This window comes from Myotis brandtii, unplaced genomic scaffold (assembly GCF_000412655.1).
Source record: "Myotis brandtii unplaced genomic scaffold, ASM41265v1 scaffold4, whole genome shotgun sequence".
Taxonomy (NCBI): Eukaryota; Metazoa; Chordata; class Mammalia; order Chiroptera; family Vespertilionidae; genus Myotis; species Myotis brandtii.
The window spans coordinates 3,663,818-3,681,896 of NW_005365371.1; the positions used below are offsets into that span (position 1 = coordinate 3,663,818).

An 18,079-nucleotide genomic window follows, 5' to 3' on the forward strand; every position below is an offset into this window, starting at 1 on the left:
CTCCCAGGCAGGGCCTGGACCAGCAGCAGCAGGCAGAGCGGCACCAGGAAGCAGGCGGCGGGTACAGCCACCACGATGCTGCACACCAGCTAAGGAGCAGAGCTGCGGGACCGGCCTCCCAGGCCCTGCCCCTCACCCCCGCCTCGTCCCGCCCACAACCACCCTGTCCACCCGCTCCCTGCGCTCCAGCCGCGTAAACCGGTCCAAACCCCCCAACCGTGACCCTGCTGGATTCTTACCTCTTTGCAGGTCCTCCCAGCGCCCCCATCTCCTGGCCCACCCACCTCACCTAGTCCCAGATTGGTCTTCCCCAGCAGCTTCTCTCTCTAACCCCCGCCCCCATCATTGCTCCGCCCCCAGGACCCCCTTCGGCTGCCACAGCGCCCCCTAGCGCCCTACTCGGGCACAGCAGTCAGGCGGATACGCGGTGACCTTGTCTATGTAAGGGGTCTGTTGGGTCGGACGCAGCAAGAAGATCAGGCAGGTGGCCAGCACGGCGCCCGAGTAGAGGCACAGGGACACCACGAGCAGCATGAAGCAGCGGAAGTTGCGGTGCCCGATGCAGTTATTGACCCACTGGCAGTGATGGTCAAAATCCTGGGCGAGATCGGGGAGGGGCCGGCCTCTAGGTCCCGATCTCCGGCCCAGTCTCCGTTGACCCTAAATCTGAAGCCTTCCCTTCCCTCCCGAAGCCACTTGCCCTTGGCCCCACGCTCTGCCTTCTCCCTGCTCCCAAGGGAGCCACAAAGTCCTTAGCGCTGGCATTTCTGGGGTGTGGGCGCTATTGGGGCTGTGGCTCACCACGTGGCCTGTCAGGAGGCCTTGAGAAGCCAAGCCTGCCTGGTCTGTGGTGGGACACATGCTGGCAACTTCAGGCAGGACACAGTGTATCTCAGGGCATCTGTTTTCTCACCCACGGGAGGAGGATGAGAGCCTGGCCCAGCCCACCCTCCTAGGGTTGGAAGGACCACAGAAGACAGCACATCTGTAAACCTCTGTGGGCTGTGCAAGTGCGAAAGACAAGCACTCAGTTCAGGGTTTGAGCCAGTGTGAGTCTGAGGGCCTTGGGTATCTACTGTCAGCAAGCCCAGGGCAGCAGCGGGGGGAGTAGGACAGGGCTACGCTTCCTTCTCCCGGCCTGACCAGGCCAGCCTAGATGTGGGTGGCCCTGTGTATGTCAGCACCTGGGCAGGCACAGGCACAGGGGCGGGGACTGCATGACCCACCGAGATGGCTGGGAGTCACTGCCACCCTCGGCCGTTAGCAGTCCCGGAAGTTGTTTCATAGCTGCCACTGGCCCTTGTATGGGTGAGCCTCCTGGTGCACACCAGTGCTGGATGGGGGCAGGGGGCTGGCAGGTGGGCGAGCGAGAGGGGCACTCACCTCCACGCAGATGTTGCACAAGCGGCAGTGGTAGGTCCGGGGTGGGCGGTGGAAGCAGCACTGCCGGCACCACTGCAGGCGGAAGGCCTGGTGGTTCACCCAGATCACATGCACTGCCCGGGGACCCTGTTCGTTGGAGCCTGGCATGGGAAGAGGACTGGGCAGCACCAGGAGGCTCCTCCATCCGTCTGCTGCCGGTGGGGGGTTCCACCGTCTCGCTGGGCTCCAGCAACGGTGGGGGGGAGGTGGGCAGGGGAAACCCTAGTCCCCGCTGAGCGAGCTGAGCAAACTTGAAGAGGCTGGCAGCCAAAGGGAAAGATGGTTTTCGCCTGAGGAATTCTGCGAGAACTCGGGCCTTGGGAATGGTGACTGATGCTTTAAGGCTTTTGTTCAGTGGGAAGGAGGCAGAGAGAGTGGGAAGAGCTGGCTTCTCTGCCCGGCCTGGCCCAGCCCCCCCTCTCCCCTCCAAGGCAAAACCTCTAGAATTCTGTCTTTCCACACCTTGGGAAACGAAGTGCCAGAAGCAGGGCCCAAGCAGATGAGGACTTAGGGTGAAGGGGTCCTGAGGACACTTTAGGAATCCTGGGGGGGCTACCTCCTTCTCCAGGGGGCCCGGGTCTCACCTTGATGTAAGATGCCAGGGTCTGAGAAGTTGAGTGAAAGGAGACTGAAGAAGGTGAGGACAAAGAGGGGCCCCGTGATGATGGGAAAGGCCCACTCCCCGTTCTGGGCCAGCCACCTGCAACTGAGGCCAGAGCAGGACTCAGCCCTGCTCCGAAGCTCCTGCCAGGACCAGTTCACCGCTCAGGACCCGCAGGCCTTTCAGCTCCAAACATACGGCTTCTGACAGATCCACAGAGGCTCCACCAAACGCCCCCCAGGATTGCCAGCCACCTGCAGCCCCCACACACCAAATACCTCTACGTCTGTGCCTTTGCACATTGGAGTCCCCCTGCCTAGAATATCCTCCCTCCCCTGGCCCCTCTGCTGCACTTCCCCTGCCTCTGAGCTGTCATTTCCTTTCTCTCCTGCCAGTTGGCGCGGTAGACTCACGGGAATGCAAAGAAGAGGCCACTGAAAACCAGCAGCAGCACCACGTTGAAGGCCGCAAACAGGCTCGGGAGGATCCAGGGAAGCGGGGCCTGCGGTGGGGGACGGGGCTCCTTCACGAGGGGAATGGCATCGTTCCTGAGGGGCATGGCTGGACCTCCCGCGCCCCCAGGGGAGACCAGAGCCACCAGGCTCCCTCTCCCCTGCTGGCTCCAGGCGCCCCATGGCCACAGCAGCCTCGGAAGCCGCAGCTCAGGGTGGAAGGAAAAAAGTCCCAATGTGACATCACAGAGGCTGAGGAGAATGGGGGCCAGGGTTCTGTAGCAGAACTGCCCCCAGCCTGTGACGGTCACTGCCACCAGCAAGCCCGCCCCACTCCCACTTGTGCTGGGGACCGAGAGGCCCTGCCCTGCGAGGAGGTTCACTCCAAGATAACATGAGAGTAGAGACACACTTGGGGCGAAGGTGGGTGGTTCTAACCACCCTTTTAGCTTTGGCGCTAATTGAAGCAGTGCTCTGTGCTCACTCTATTGCCTTTTCCCCTTTTTGTTTATTATAAAATTCCACTCTGGGGGTGCGGGGCAGTTAAATAATTTTGCAGCTTCCCTCATTTCCATGGTTGGCTTCAGGACACAATTCTGGTCAGTGGGGCATAGGTGGGTGTGGGTTGAGAGTTTCTAGAAGAGCTTTTGCCTTCCTGATAAACGGGGGAAAGGACACGGTTGGCACAACTGTCCCTCTCTTCCCGTCTTGAACCTAGACCTGCTGGCTGGCACCTGAGGGTGCCACCTTGGACCCGTTAGGCCAGTGGTCGGCAAACCGCGGCTCGCGAACCACATGCGGCTCTTTGGCCCCTTGAGTGTGGCTCTTCCACAAAATACCACGTGCAGGTGCACACGTACAGTGCGATTGAAACTTCAAGGCCCATGCACAGAAGTCGGTTTTCAGCCTGGGCGAGTCTATTTTGAAGAAGTGGCGTTAGAAGAAGTGGGGGGGTGTCGGTGGGTCAGGCGATGGGAGACGCAGCACAGGAGGGCCGCGGGATACGCAGTGTGGGGGGAGGCACGCTCAATTCATGCATGAGTTGAGTGAGCCAGTCAGTCAGCAGTCTCATTGTGCAGTGGTTAGTGCTAGTCGCGTCTGCAAATTGCGCGCGGGTGACAAAAGTACCTACTTGAAGCATAAAGTTACCTGTATTTTTCCAACCAGCTGCAAATCCTACAGGTATTTTTGTCATCAGATTGAGGACGTTTTTAGCAAAGGCCAGCTTAGGAGTACCCTAATTAAGTTAATAACAATGTACCTACCTATATAGTTTAAGTTTAAAAAATTTGGCTCTCAAAAGAAATTTCAATCGTTGTACTGTTGATATTTGGCTCTGTTGACTAATGAGTTGGCCGACTACTGCGTTAGGCAATTAGCCAACATGCTACCCAGACAGAATGCCAGCGGTGACATTGTTGAATCGCTTCCCCAGCCTTGAACTGCCTACATCTGAGCTGCTTATTGTGTAAGGAAAGTAACTGGGTTTTCTATTACCTGCGGCTGACATTGGTCATTTCTTTTAGCCACTGAGCATCTGAATTCCTGTGTGTTTGCAGGATTCCCTGCCCTGCGAGTCTTGGTGAAGGGCAAAGACCGTTTCCTTGTCCCCGTTGGAGCTGAAAATGCCAGACACACATTCAAAGCCTCGCTTGCAGCCAGCACTCAGGCCTGTGACCCAGGCGCCACCAGTCGCCTCAGAATGGCTACCACAGAGGCTGCTGAGACGCAGCAGCTGCACGTGTCAGAGCTGCCGAGTGCCGACGGGTAATGGCCATTTTGAATGTCACTTTAATGTCACTCAGCAGAGATTATATTATTCTTAAACATGAATAAAATTTATAATTCCAAGATTCCTGTTTTGAATTGGACTAAATGAACTGGGACATTTTGAGAGAATTCATTTGATTAAAAACAAAGAGCAAAAATCCCTCATCAATACACATTTATTACTTATATTTTCTTGTCTATAGTTTAGCCACTGAGCATCTGAATTCCTATGTGTTTGCAGGATTCCCTGCCCTGCGAGTCTTGGTGAAGGGCAAAGACCGTTTCCTTGTCCCTGTTGGAGCTGAAAATGCCAGACACACATTCAAAGACTCGCTTGCAGCCAGCAATCAGGCCTGTGACCCAGGCGCCACCAGTAGCCTCAGAACGGCTACCACAGAGGCTGCTGAGACGCAGCAGCTGCACATGTCAGAGCTGCCGCGTGCTGACGGGTAATGGCCATTTTGAATGTCACTTTAATGTCACTCAGCAGAGATTATATTATTCTTAAACATGAATAAAATTTATAATTCCAAGATTCCTATTTTGAATTGGACTAAATGAACTGGGACATTTTGAGAGAATTCATTTGATTAAAAACAAAGAGCAAAAATCCCTCATCAATACACATTTATTACTTATATTTTCTTGTCTATAGAGCATATTTTTTCTTTTCTTTTCTTTTTTACTGATAACTAATCACTTCTATTTATTCAGGACATAAGATACTTTTTATACCCATAGATGATACTATGTTAAAACCCTATTTAAAAACTCATAGGGTATTTTATTTTTGCAAAGATAGGTTCTAAAATAAAAAAACAGAGAGATTAATAACAATACACATAAAAATTAGATTAAAATCTAGGTCATGGCTCTCATTCACTGTCCTGGCATTAAAGATGTTACAAAGATATGCACATAGAATGCTCCCAAATATCCCAACTTTTATAGATATAGATGCAGTCAAAAAGTCTTTCTCTGATTTTAGCAAAGAGAAACCATCCAAATTTTATTCTTTGACTACTGAATGATTTAACTTTGGTACATGCATTACTATTTCTCCTACTGTAGCACATTTTAGTTTTCTCAAGGACTTTCCCCCGACTTCTGGAAATAAAGAATTTCCAACCTTCAAATTAAAATGTTATTCTGATCAATATATGTATCAGGTTGGTCTATTCACATGTAGGCTTTCCATTTTCAGGCTAAGCAAAGACATGCATTTAATGCTTTATTAACATTATTATACAAAAGACAATCCAACCTAATATGAAGAGAAATTGTGACCTTCTAATCAGTGTTTGATATAGAAAAATATTGAGTTTGACTTATCTTTTTAAAATTCAAATGCCATTCTGATCACTCATGGTTCAAGAACATTCAAATAATAAACCAAAAATAAACAAATGTTAAAGATTAGTCTTCAAACATTATGCCAAGGATGCCACCCTGGCCCGTGATCTTGCCAACAAAAAACCACATCCGCACCTCTGGCCTCCAAACCACTCAGCAGAGCTTCCTTAACTGTGAGCTGTTTGAAGCTTCTAGTTTGAGTGCTACTATTTTTTCAAACTTTGAATATCTGTAGGGATCTCAGCAGGGGCTGAAGAAACCAGCTCAACCTTGGCATAGTGCCAAAATGTGGCCAATTGAGGCTCCGAGCCCTGTGCCAGGGCCTTCTCCGGGAGGTTACAGACACACTGGGCCATGGCTCTAGGATGGGAAGTCTGTGGCCTCGAATGAAACATTTTTTCTTCATGGCATTCAAATTAAGAGGTTAAAATCAATGTAGTAAAAATGGTATCTTATAATATACTTAATAAGATTATATGACTTCAAATACTAAAGTTTAAAATTTTAGATATTTTCACATCGGCCTGCAGACTGAAGGGTCCCTGGTTTGATTCGGTCAAGGGCACATGCCTGGGTTATAGGCTTGATCCCCTGTAGGGGGCGTGCAGGAGGCAGCCTATCAATGAGTCTCTCTTGTCATTGATGTTTCTCTCTCTCTCTCTCTCTCTCCTTCTCCCTTCCTCTCTGAAATAAAAATAAATAAATCAATAAAAATACCTGCATATCAAAATATATTAAAATTAATTTTAAAGATATATGTATAACAGAAAAGAATTGATAGCTTGGAAGTGATCTTTGAATAACACTAAAAGTAATTATTTTCTTTTCTGCCTATTCGACCCAATAGTAGAGAGTTATTGTCTCAGCGAGTCTAAATGAGTAATGTTAATGGGGTCTACTCACTTACGTGCTTTTTTGTTGTTTTTGGAAATTTTATGACATATACAATGATAAGCAAAATTAGATTGACAGGAGAGTCTTCACTTCTAAAGGGAAACGGAAAGTGCTGGGTGTTCGGTTACCTTCTGCTGTGCCATGCTGGTTTGATTGACAATACAGCCAACACTATCACCATGTCTCATCCCTAGGTGCTTGTATTCTTATACAGCAACACCTCTTTTGGATGTTGCCTTTTTTTCTGATATTGGCCAGAAATTCAGAAGAATAAAATTGACCTCGTGTCTTTTTGACTGTTAGGTAACACCAAAGGCTTGCTCTCCCTCCTCATAACCCATGACATGGCACTCTCAAACACTGAAGGATGTTCAAAACATAGATATAATTAGCATGCTCCAAACGTTCTTCACGTGCTACTGATATTATAAGAGCTGCCAGGGCCAGGGGTCAAACCTGCAGCCAAGGTACATGGCCTTGACTGGGAATTGAACCCATGACCCTTCACTCTAATCACTGAGCCAAACCGGCCAGGGCCAACACAATTTTCTTGCAGAAAAGGCATTTGGCAAAAATCTAACAACATTACATCAGTGATTTTCAACCAGTGTGCTGCAAGAATTTTTAAAACATACACTACCTAACTAGTCAGGAGCACTGATCTCTTTTCCCTTCGATTGTCAAATAAAAAAAATGACAACAGCCAACACAACAATAGCTGTCCAGTGTGTGAATCAAAATTATACCCATTTTTGTCAGATCACCAAAAAGTATATATTTTGGGTGTGCTGCAGAATTTTATAATTAGTTTATGTGTGCCATGAGATGAAAAAGGTGTCCTATCATGTGACCACACAATTTTGTGGGGAAAATTAAGCAAAAAGAAAAAGAAAAGAAAGAAAAAGGATTTTTCTTGGTTCTAAAAATCAATGTTGAGACCTCCCAGTGCTTAACCACAGGCTGTGTTCTTACACTGCCTGCACAGAAAGAGGAGGCAGAGTAAACTCACCCCATATACACCTCAGCCCAGGCCCTTTGCCTGGTCAGTATTGTGAATGGCCAGATTGTTTGCGGGGGCGGGGGAGGATTTAGTGTTTGACCAAAGTCTAGAATTAGCAAGAGAAGAATCTGACTGGCTGGTTCATCTTCTCTTGCCACGCCTTAGCTATGGATGGACTGGCCTTGAGTCAGGGCATCGCCCTGGACTAATCCATGGATCACACTGTATAGAAGATAGCCACCTAGGGACTTCGGGTGAGGCAGAAGCAACACATCAGAGCTAAAGCCTTCCCTCTCACCAACACCCTCCCCTTCCCCCCTCCCTGTCATCTATCCTGAGAATTACCCAGCCTCCCCTGGACCTCCCAGCTGCCAGGCTCTAGAAGACTGAATGTCAGTTCAGCCTACTTCCCTTCCCAATGCCCTCCAGCTCTTCAACATCCCTCTCCTACCCCCACCCCCAGTTCTGTCCTGAAGAAGTTTGGAGAACAATCTGGTCTAGGGAAATCTAAAGTTCAGGGCTTTGTGCAATTAAGCTCAAGGCCTCTCACTGAGCTAGAGGTGAATGACCCAGGGAGCATTCCTGTGGAAATGGTTTGAGGAAGCTGAGTCAACTAGGGTCTTTGGCAGGGCGGGCCCGGGCAATTGAGCCTCTGGAGGTCAATGCCCCAGTCTTCCGGTTGTACCCAAACCTCCACCTTAGGAGGGAATTGAGCCCTTGAGATTCCTGAGTCACTACATTGTCCTGCCAGAGAACTGTATTTGAGGAGGAAAGTAAAAGAGGGAGAGAACTCTGCTTGACACAAAATACGGGAAGATATTTTGAGGTGTTTTGAGACAGGAGTAGGGAGTCCTGGTACTACATCAGTAACTGCTTCCTCAGATTGTGTCTATTCATCAGCCCAGGTCAGGGAGCCTCCTCTGCCCTCTCATGGTCCTCTCTTACTATCAGAGTCTTCACTTGAACCTCAACAGAGCCTTGAGCCAGGTCCTTTCTGCCTTTCTTCATTCCACCAGGACTTTCCACTCAACCTGGTGTCACCACCCTCTGACCCTCAGTTTCCTTATTTGTAAAACGGAAATAAAGCTGTCACTTACCTTTAAAGGGAGGTGTAAGGCTTCCATGAGATAAGGAACATACTGCATTTCCTACAGCACTGGGTGCATCTGAAGTGCTCAGTGGACCTTAGATGCTGCTGTTGCTGTGATTTGGTATCATCAGTCATGCCACCACTTCTAAGGAGCACTTGGCGTGTGTCCGGCCCTGTTCCAGGAACCTCGGGGCGCTGTGCTTGGCCTCAGATAGGTTTAAATCTATTTGGAGAGAAAAGAAAAATCACCAATCAATAAAATAGTTCATAAAAAATTTGACAGTTTTAAAAAATTCAGTCCATATGCTTGCAAATCTCACAATTCTGCCTCTTTAATACCAGGTAATACAACTTCCCTCTCCCCTTTGCTGCATCTTCTGCTGCTATTTGGCTGGACAAACCCATCGTCAAGATGTGGTGGGCTGGGCATGGGAAACTCCCAGGGGCCTTGTCTGGCTTTTCCACCTAGTCCTTCCTTCCATATGCCAAGCCACCAAAACCAACACAGTCAAGGCCTCAGCCCTGATTCTCCCACCCCCAGGGCCCCAGAGCCTGTGTCCAGCCAGGTTCTTGGGGAGTAGGAGTTGTCCGGTGGGCATGAGAACTTTGTCCCTACCACCACCCAAGAAGGCTCTTTGGGGGACAGGGGGAATGTAGGACAGGAATGGGCCAGGGGCAAAGGATGGCTAAAGGTGTTTATGGGAAGGAGGCAGGAGAGACCACACCTAGGGGACAGGGAGGAGTCAGGAACCTGGGAACTCAGCCAGCTGAGCGGATCAAACTTCAAATTCCTCTGATGAACTCTGAGATAGAAACTGTGAGCAAAGAGGCCTGAGGAGGGAGAGAGCCAGAGGGAAGATCCAGCCACTCTTCCTACCAGTCCTTTGGGAAAGGCTGGCAGTCAGCTGGACCGGGAGCCATCTACCTCAGGGCCCCGACCTGCCTGCCCTTCCTTGCCTTTCAGCACCTGCCAAGAACCGAGAACCGAGCCGGAGAGGGAGAGGAGATAATGGAGCCAGACAGGACTCAGATAAAGCTTGACCCCAGGTGAGTGAGGGCAGCCGGCCCTGAGCCAGGAGCCAGTTGCCAAGCAGCAGGAGGCCTCTATCTCTCTGGCCTGTCCCTACCTCCCTCTCAGGACCCTTTGGTTCCCAGCAAACAGAATGAGACAGGACTGATAATGGTCTGGCTGTCCCTGAGGACACTGTGGGGTTGGGTCAGTGCATGACCCTTCAAAGTCTTGGCTTTCTCTCCCCATTCGAAGAGAGGAATTTCCCAGAGTTGGGAGCTGGGGGAGAGGGTGTATGCACAGAGCCTCCACCTGCTGGGGAACCCGACCCTCGTGCTAAGGGTCCACTCTTTCTCTGGGATCCTGCTCTTTCTCCCTAGCCAGCCCCTGGGCTGCTGCCCCACGGGAAGGGGAGGGAATGGACTGTGGGCTCTTCGGGCACTACAGCCAGGCTGTCCATGACCTAACTGAACAGCAGGCTGCCTTGCACACCAGACCGGGCCCATTCCCCATTCCCTCCCAGAATCAGGTCCTTGAGGGGAAATGGACAAGCTCCCTGAACCCAGAAATGTTTGCGGGAGCGTCAAGTAACTGGTGTCCCTTCTGGTCCCCTCTCCTCTCCACGAGTCCCCATATCTGAACGCAGGCTGGTGTCTCTCCAGGTACACGGCAGATCTTCTGAAAATCCTGGAGACCAATTACAGCATCCCCTCTGCCTGCTTCTCTCACCCTCCCACTGCAGCCCAACTTCTGAGAGGTGAGTCAGGAGGCAATCAAGGAGGAAGTGAGCATCCGGTGGTAAGTCAGGACAGCTGAGAGGAACAGAGGAGAGGTGGCCCTGCACTGCCAGCCTGAGGGCCGGAGAGGATGGCTGGCCCAGTGTCTGTCTGTCATGGTTAACACCTTGGAGAAGAACAATCCCTCGAGGAGCCAATAGGCCAAAAGAGGGGCATGGCAACCTAGCCCCGGAGACAAACCTGCATGTTGGGCCTCCCACTTATCCTAGCCTCAATGCTCATTCAAATTGGGGCAGCGGCCTAGAGCATTTTTCAGACCCTGGACCATCCAGAGACTCAGGCTGGTGCCCAAATGACCCAAGCCCTGCAGAGTGCCCTGAGGCATACACAGCAGCCTTCTTGGGGAAGGGCCTATATCAGTGATGGCGAACCTTTTGAGCTCGGCGTGTCAGCATTTTGAAAAACCCTAACTTAACTCTGGTGCCGTGTCACATAGAGAAATTTTTTGATATTTGCAACCATAGTAAAACAAAGACTTATATTTTTGATATTTATTTTATATATTTAAATGCCATTTAACAAAGAAAAATCAACCAAAAAAATGAGTTCACGTGTCACCTCTGACACGCATGTCATAGGTTCGCCATCACTGGCCTATATCATTTGAGAGGAGTGGTTATTCTGAATAATGTTCTTAAAACTTAGGTGAGCCAGGCTGGTGTGGCTCAGTGGTTGAGTGTTGGCCCATGAACCAGGAAGTTATGGTTTGATTCCCAGTCAAGGCACTTGCCCGGGTTTGGGGCTCGATCCCCAGTAGGGGGTATGCAGGAGGCAGATGATCAATGATTCTCTCTCATTATTGATGTTTCTCTCTCTCTCTAAAATCAATGAAAACATTTTTTAAAAACATACTTAGATGAACCTGTAAGAGTATTCTGACAGTGCCGGCCAACTAGATTCCTATTACTGAATCTCTTTTGAAAGTGAAAGGCTGAGGATAGGACTCAGTTTATTTCCTGGATACACAGAACCTGGCCATCAAATGACCCTAGCATCTTCCTAGCAAATGTGGCTCCCCCATATTTTATTTTGTTTTCCTACTGCGTGATTAACTACCTTTTATTTTATTAATTTTTGTGAGTTTATCTGAGCCAAGCTGACAACATATGCTGGGGAGCTAGATCTCAAATGCTTCCCTTAACTACCTCTTAGACACTGATGAATGGGAGCTGTGTCTCTATGGTACCTAAATGCTTTTCCCAGCCTCCTTCCTGATGTTGTCACCTTAAGGCAGTAATGGCGAACCTTTTGAGCTCGGCGTGTCAGCATTTTGAAAAACCCTAACTTAACTCTGGTGCCGTGTCACATAGAGAAATTTTTTGATATTTGCAACCATAGTAAAACAAAGACTTATATTTTTGATATTTATTTTATATATTTCCCCTTAATTACCTTAGACACTGAGGAATGGGAGCTGTGTCTCTATGGTACCTAAATGCTTTCCCCAGCCTCCTTCCTGATTTGTCACTTTAAGGAGTAGACTCTTTCTGAACAACAGGATGTGGTCAGTGTGCGCCAGGAGGCCACATGGGCATGTACGTGGGCAACTTGTTGCATGTGCTCTGAACCACAGTGAATGCCAACTGCCAGAGAGTATCCCGAGAAACCCCTTAGCTGCTCTGTGGTTCGTGCCGCCGGCAGCTGCTACATTTAGCTCCAGGGACCTGTTGCTCCCGGTGCAGCTGGCATACAAGTCTTCCCTTACACCAGCGCTGTCAGCCAGAGTTGATTTTGCCCCCCAGGGGATTTTTGGCAAAGTCTGGTGGCAGTTTCAAGTGTCACAACTAGAGGGTGCTACTTGGCATCTAGAGACCAGGAATCCTGGCCTGGAAACAAAGGAAAACCATCCACAGCAAGGAATTATCTTGGCGGAAGGGTCAACAGTGCTGAGGTGCAGAAACCCTCCCTTACACCGTGAAAGTGAATCTCACACCGCTGGGCTACAAAATGTGCAAATAGAAACACCAAGGATGTTCAAAGCAGGGAGACCATTCGGGGCCTGGTAGTCTGACGAGCTGCCTGATCCCAGGCGAACTGTGGGCGTGGCAGCAGTTGGAGAGTGGTGAGCAGCGGTGGGCACCGCGGGGGTGCGGGAGGAGACAGAAGGAGTAGGCAGGTTCCCAGACACTGAGGAGCTGGATCTGGCCGGACCCCAGGTTGCTGGTGGGGAAGTCGGGGACAGTTGAGGGGCTGGGCAGGTAAGGTGGGGCCCAGTGAGTGCCGGGCAGAAGAGTTGTACTTTATCCTGCAGACGGAAGGAGCCTGGTGAGGGCTCTGAGATTGGGAGGGGCTGGATATGCTTCAGGACCATTAATCAGTAATCAGAATGGACTTCAAGGAAGAAGAACCTTGAGAAGCAGGGGTATAAATTGGGAGTTATTGGCCCAGCCCAGCACGAGGGACAAGAGTCTGAGTCAGAGCAATGTCAGGGAAAGAAAGGGAAGGTTGGAAAACACAGGAAATCCAACGCCAGAGGAGGCAAAGTGGTAAATAAATATCTAGACAAAGTAAGTGAAGGGAAAAAAGACTCTAATGATGACGCTGAGGATCTGGGCAATGGCGATGGCGAAGGCGATGACACTGACAGGAATAGGGGAGTCGGGAAGAGGCTATTGGAGGGTGTGGAGAAACCCCTTCCTTCTTCACCTGTAAACTGTGTTGTTCCTTAAAATAAATGCTATTTAAGAAAGAGCTCTTCTGGAAGAACTACGGAACCTTTTAATAATCTATTTTTGAAATGCCTGTGATATGATTGCAATTATAATCCTTACAGCATTTTTGTAAAAATGGACTGGTCCAAACATTTCTATGGAACTGTAAAGGCCCATGAAAAGCCAAGACAATTTTGAAAATGTGTAAGAACGGTACCTGCCCTGCCAGAAATTAAGGCTTACTAGTTTAATAAGACTAGAAATTAAAGCAATGAGGCAGTAACTCCAAGGGGTCTGACAAGTAGAAAAATGGAACAGAATACAGGGCCCAACAATAAACCCATGCCCACTGGGGACTTGCTCCATGAGAGGATGCTGTACACATCCGTGGAGCCGGATGGACTCATCCAGAAGTGATGCTGGACAATTGCCTGCCCCTATGGCAAATAAATAAACATGAAAATAGTTCCAATGTAGCTTTAATCTGGGTAAATGCAAACATTTTTACAAAAGAAAAAATAGAAAAATATCTTTATGAGAGTAGAGAATAATTTGTGTGTTTTTTTTTAATGTTTTGATTGATTTCAGAGAGTGAGTTAGAGGGAGAGAGAGATAGAAACATCAATGATGAGAGATCAATCAGCTGCCTCCTGCACACCCCAAACTGGGGATCAAGCCTGCAACCCAGGCATATGCCTGACAGGTATCAAACTGTGACCTCCTGGTTCATAGGTCGGCGCTCAACCACTGAGTCACACCACCTGGGCTAGAATAGTTTTTTAAACACTAGAAAGAATAAATGATTGTGGAGATTGACTACATAAAACAAACAAACTTCTGTATGACTGAAAACACTATAAAGAATGTTAAAAGCCAAACCACAAACTGGGAGAAGATATTTTCAGCCTATTACCCACAAATGATATGAAAAATTACCCAATAAAAATTGGATAAAATATATGAACAGACAAGTCATAGAATAGGAAACCCAAATGACCAATAAAAAATACAAAAAGATGGTTTATTTTCTTAGGAATTAGGGAACCAAGAGTTAAATAGTAAAGTATCATTTTACTACATTCTTACAGGCAAAATAAAAAATGTGATAATCCCAAGTGGAGGTGAATTTGAGGTGAACTGTGACTGCAGGTAGGATTATAAATTGGCATAACCACTTTGTATATCTGTAACACTGAAGATTCTCATCTCCTACAGCCCAGCAATTCTAACTCTAGGTATGAATAGAGGAACTTTCCTGTATGTGCCAAGGAGACATGGCCAAGAATGCTTATTGTAGCATTTGTTTGTTAATGAAAATAATAACAATCACAAAAACCATGTTGGCAGGTACTAAAAACTTCTGGACCTTGGTCTTAGAGAATATTTTATAAATTTGACTTCAAAAGCAAGGGAAGCAAAACAAAAATAAGTGAACGGGACTGTATCAAACTAAAAAGCTTCTGCACAGCAAAAGAAACTGTCAACAAAACAAAAAGGCAACCCAACGAATGGGAGAAGATGTTTGCAAACAACACCTCCAATAAGGGGTGAATATGCAAAATATACAAAGAACTCATACTACTCAACATCAACAAGACAATCCAATTAAAAAACTTGCAGAAGGCCTAAGCAGTCACTTCTCCCAAGAAAACATACAAATGGCCAACAGATATATGAAAAGAAGCTCAACTTCACTAGCTATTAGGGAAATGCAAATAAAAACTACAATGAGATACCACCTCACACCTGTTAGAATGGCTATTATCAACAAGACAAGTAACAATAAGTGTTGGAGAGGCTGTGGAGAGAAAGGAACTCCCCTCACTGCTGGTGAGAATGTAAACTGGCACAGCCACTATGGAAAACAGTATGAAGGTTCCTCTTTTGGGTATATACCTGAAAATTTTGATAACATTTATTAGTAAATATATATGCACTCCTATGTTCATTGCAGCATTATTCACAGTGGCCAAGACATAGAAACAACCAAAGTGTCCTTTGCTAGATGATTGGCTAAGAAGATGTGGTACTTATATATAATCTACACTAATAAAAGAGAAACATGCCAATTAACCATCACTCCATCACTCCACCACTCCGCTATACCCACAAGCCAATCAGAGCAACTATGCAAATTGACCCAACAAAGATGGCGGTTAATTTGCATACACAGGCGCAGAGCGAAGACTGAAGATGACTGAAGATGGCAGCAGCCACGGAGCTGGAGTGAGCAGGAGGCTTGGGTTGCTCCAGGCGACAGAGGAAGCCAAGCTTCCCGCCGGACCTGTACTCCGCTCAAGGAGGGGCTGGGGCTTGGGTCGCAGGGGGCCTGTGTCGCTGGGGGCAACCCAGGCGTCCAGTCCACCCTGGGCTCCGCTGGAGGAGCTGGAAAAAAAAAAAAGGAGAGGCTGGGAGCAGCCGGAGCGGAGAAGCCAAGCCTCGCTGCTACGGCCGGACCAAAGGCCTGGGTCCTGGGTGCCGGAGGAAAACCGGTGCCGGCAGCAAGGGGAACGAAGGCCTATTGCGTGAATCTTCATGCAACGGGCCACTAGTAGAATAATAATCAGCCATAAAATACTGTCATGTGTGACAACATGGGTGATCTTGATAATATCATGCTGAGCAAAATAAACAGACAGAAAAAGTCAAGAACTATGTGATTTCAGTTGTTGTAGAAGACCGAAGAAGCCCACGCAATGCTTAGAAAAATGGAGTTATACCGCTTTATTATGCCAGTGGTCTCAGAAGAGTTGCCTCTCAAAGTCTGAGCAAACCAAGATGGTGGAAGCTCTTCTTTATACCCCTTCGGTGTCTTTGTCCCCCATATATGGAATGGGACTTCCGGACCTTTCACGGGGTCTTGAGACCACACTTATGGGCCTGGCCTGGTGTCAGCATTGCTAACTCCCTCCAGGGGTTGTATAATGTTCAGTTTATGGCCTCAGGTCTTGCAAGACCAGATTCTGGGAAAGAGGCAGTGACTTAATTATAGGTTATCAAGAATGTACATTAGGTTACTGGCACAGATTCAGATTGCTAGCCCCCCCCCCCCCCCCAAAAAAAGAAATGTCTTATTTTCCCCATCACTCTCATATGTGGGATACAAAACTGAAAACAACAAATGAACAAACGACAAACAAAAATTCATATAGACAACAGTATGTTAGTTACCAGAGGGGATGGAGGTGGAGTGGGCAGGTGTAAAAGGGGGTCAAATAGCCGTGGCCGGTTTGGCTCAGTGGATAGAGCGTCAGCCTGTGGACTGAAAGGTCCCAGGTTCGATTCCGGTCAAGGGCATGTACCTTGGTTGCGGGCACATCCCCAGTGGGAAGTGTGCAGGAGGTGGCTGATCGATGTTTCTCTCTCATCGATGTTTCTAACTCTCTATCTCTCTCCTTTCCTCTCTGTAAAAAATCAATAAAATATATTTTTTAAAAAAGAAAAAAAAAGGAGGGGGGTCAAATATATGCTGATGGAAGGAGATTATATGTTTCAAGTGTTCAATTCTATAATACCTCATCTGTATATTGTGAGGTATCATAGAATTGAACACTTGAAAGATATAATTTTATTAACCAATGTCACACCAATAAATTTAATGAAAAAACAATGTTGGGTAGATAAAACATCTTTTTAAAAATATATATATTTTATTGATGTTTTACAGAGAGGAAGGGAGAGGGATAGAGAGTTAGAAACATTGATGAGAGAGAAACATCGATCAGCTGCCTCCTGCACAACCCCTACTGGGGATGTACCCGCAACCAAGGTACATGCCCTTGACCAGAATCGAACCTGGGACCCTTCAGTCTGCAGGCTGACGCTCTATCCACTGAGCCAAACTGGCTAAGGCTGGATAAAACATCTTGAGAATGATGCCATTTGTATAGATTTTTTAATGCAAAGCAACATAGTATGTTCAGTATGTAGATATGCTGCGAAACATTAAAACATAAATGGAAAAGATATGCACCAACTTCAGAATAGTAGTTAGCCCTGGGAGGTGAGATGGGAAAGGAAAAGGATCCAGGAGGTATAAACAGGGGCCTTCAAATCAATAAGACCCTGCCCTATGCCCCACCCTTTCCTTCATAAATATATCTGTGCTTTTAATTTTTTAAAAGTAACTTTTGAAGCAAAATCAGCAATATCATAACACTTTTTAAAATGTGTTATGGTTATAATTATGTATGCTCTATTATCTTTATTTTTGAATTTTTTATCATTTAAAAAAAATTATAAAAATTGTTTTGAAAGGTTGTGATGAAGTGTTAGATTAAAAATAACAGAATACAAAATTTTACAATATGATTGCAGTAATATAATATATATCACTTTAACCAGGATGTTTTGGTTTTTTTAAATTATATTTTTATTGATTTCAGAGAGGAAGAGAGAGAGATAGAAACATAGAATCATTGATCAGCTACCTCCTGCATGCCCCCTACTGGGGATTGAGCCCACAACCCTGGCACCCTCGACCAGAATTGAACCTGGGACCCTTCAGCCCACAGGCCAATGCTCTATCCACTGAGTCAAACCGAATAGGGCAGTGGTCGGCAAACTGCAGCCCCTTCAGTGTGGCTCTTCCACAAAATACAACATGTGGACGTGCACATACAGTGCGATTGAAACTTCGTGGCCACACTCAAGGGGCCAAAGAGCCGCATGTGGTTCGCGAGCTGCAGTTTGCCGACCACTGGGCTAGGGCAAACAAGGATTTTTTTAAAGCTACTTTTTTAAAAAATTAAATCTTTACTGTTCAGATTATTACAGTTGTTCCTCTTTTTCCCCCCATAGCTCCCCTCCACCTGTTTCCCACCCCACCCTTCACCCTCACACACCCCCCCACTGTCCTCATCCATAGGTGCACGACTTTTGTTCAGTCTCTTCCCGCACCCCCCACACCCCTTTCCCCCCAAGAATAGTCAGTCCACTCCCTTTCTATGCCCCTGATTCTATTATAATCACCAGTTTATTCTGTTCATCTGATTATTTATTCACTTGATTTTTAGATTTACTTGTTGATAGATGTGTATT

The 18,079-nt window shown here is 47.4% G+C and overlaps 2 protein-coding genes across 2 annotated transcripts in view; one reads left to right on the forward strand and one right to left on the reverse strand.

Moving 5' to 3' along the window:
• ZDHHC19 (zinc finger, DHHC-type containing 19) overlaps positions 1 to 2,629 on the reverse strand; it is a 14,387-nt gene extending 11,758 nt beyond the window's left edge. Inside the window, exons 1-5 of the mRNA XM_014545234.1 lie at positions 2,437 to 2,629; positions 2,007 to 2,128; positions 1,384 to 1,523; positions 425 to 597; positions 5 to 78 (exon numbers count right to left, since the gene is read on the reverse strand). Of these exons, the coding sequence (XP_014400720.1) occupies positions 5 to 78; positions 425 to 597; positions 1,384 to 1,523; positions 2,007 to 2,128; positions 2,437 to 2,582 (655 nt within the window). The 5' untranslated portion in view covers positions 2,583 to 2,629. The remainder of the gene's footprint in view (positions 1 to 4; positions 79 to 424; positions 598 to 1,383; positions 1,524 to 2,006; positions 2,129 to 2,436) is intronic.
• Positions 2,630 to 9,366: 6,737 nt separating this feature from the next.
• The window catches only part of SLC51A (solute carrier family 51, alpha subunit), a 26,247-nt gene continuing 17,534 nt past the window's right edge, over positions 9,367 to 18,079 (forward strand). The window contains exons 1-2 of the mRNA XM_005873157.2: positions 9,367 to 9,629; positions 10,254 to 10,348. Coding sequence (XP_005873219.1) covers positions 9,592 to 9,629; positions 10,254 to 10,348 — 133 coding nt within the window. The 5' untranslated portion in view covers positions 9,367 to 9,591. The remainder of the gene's footprint in view (positions 9,630 to 10,253; positions 10,349 to 18,079) is intronic.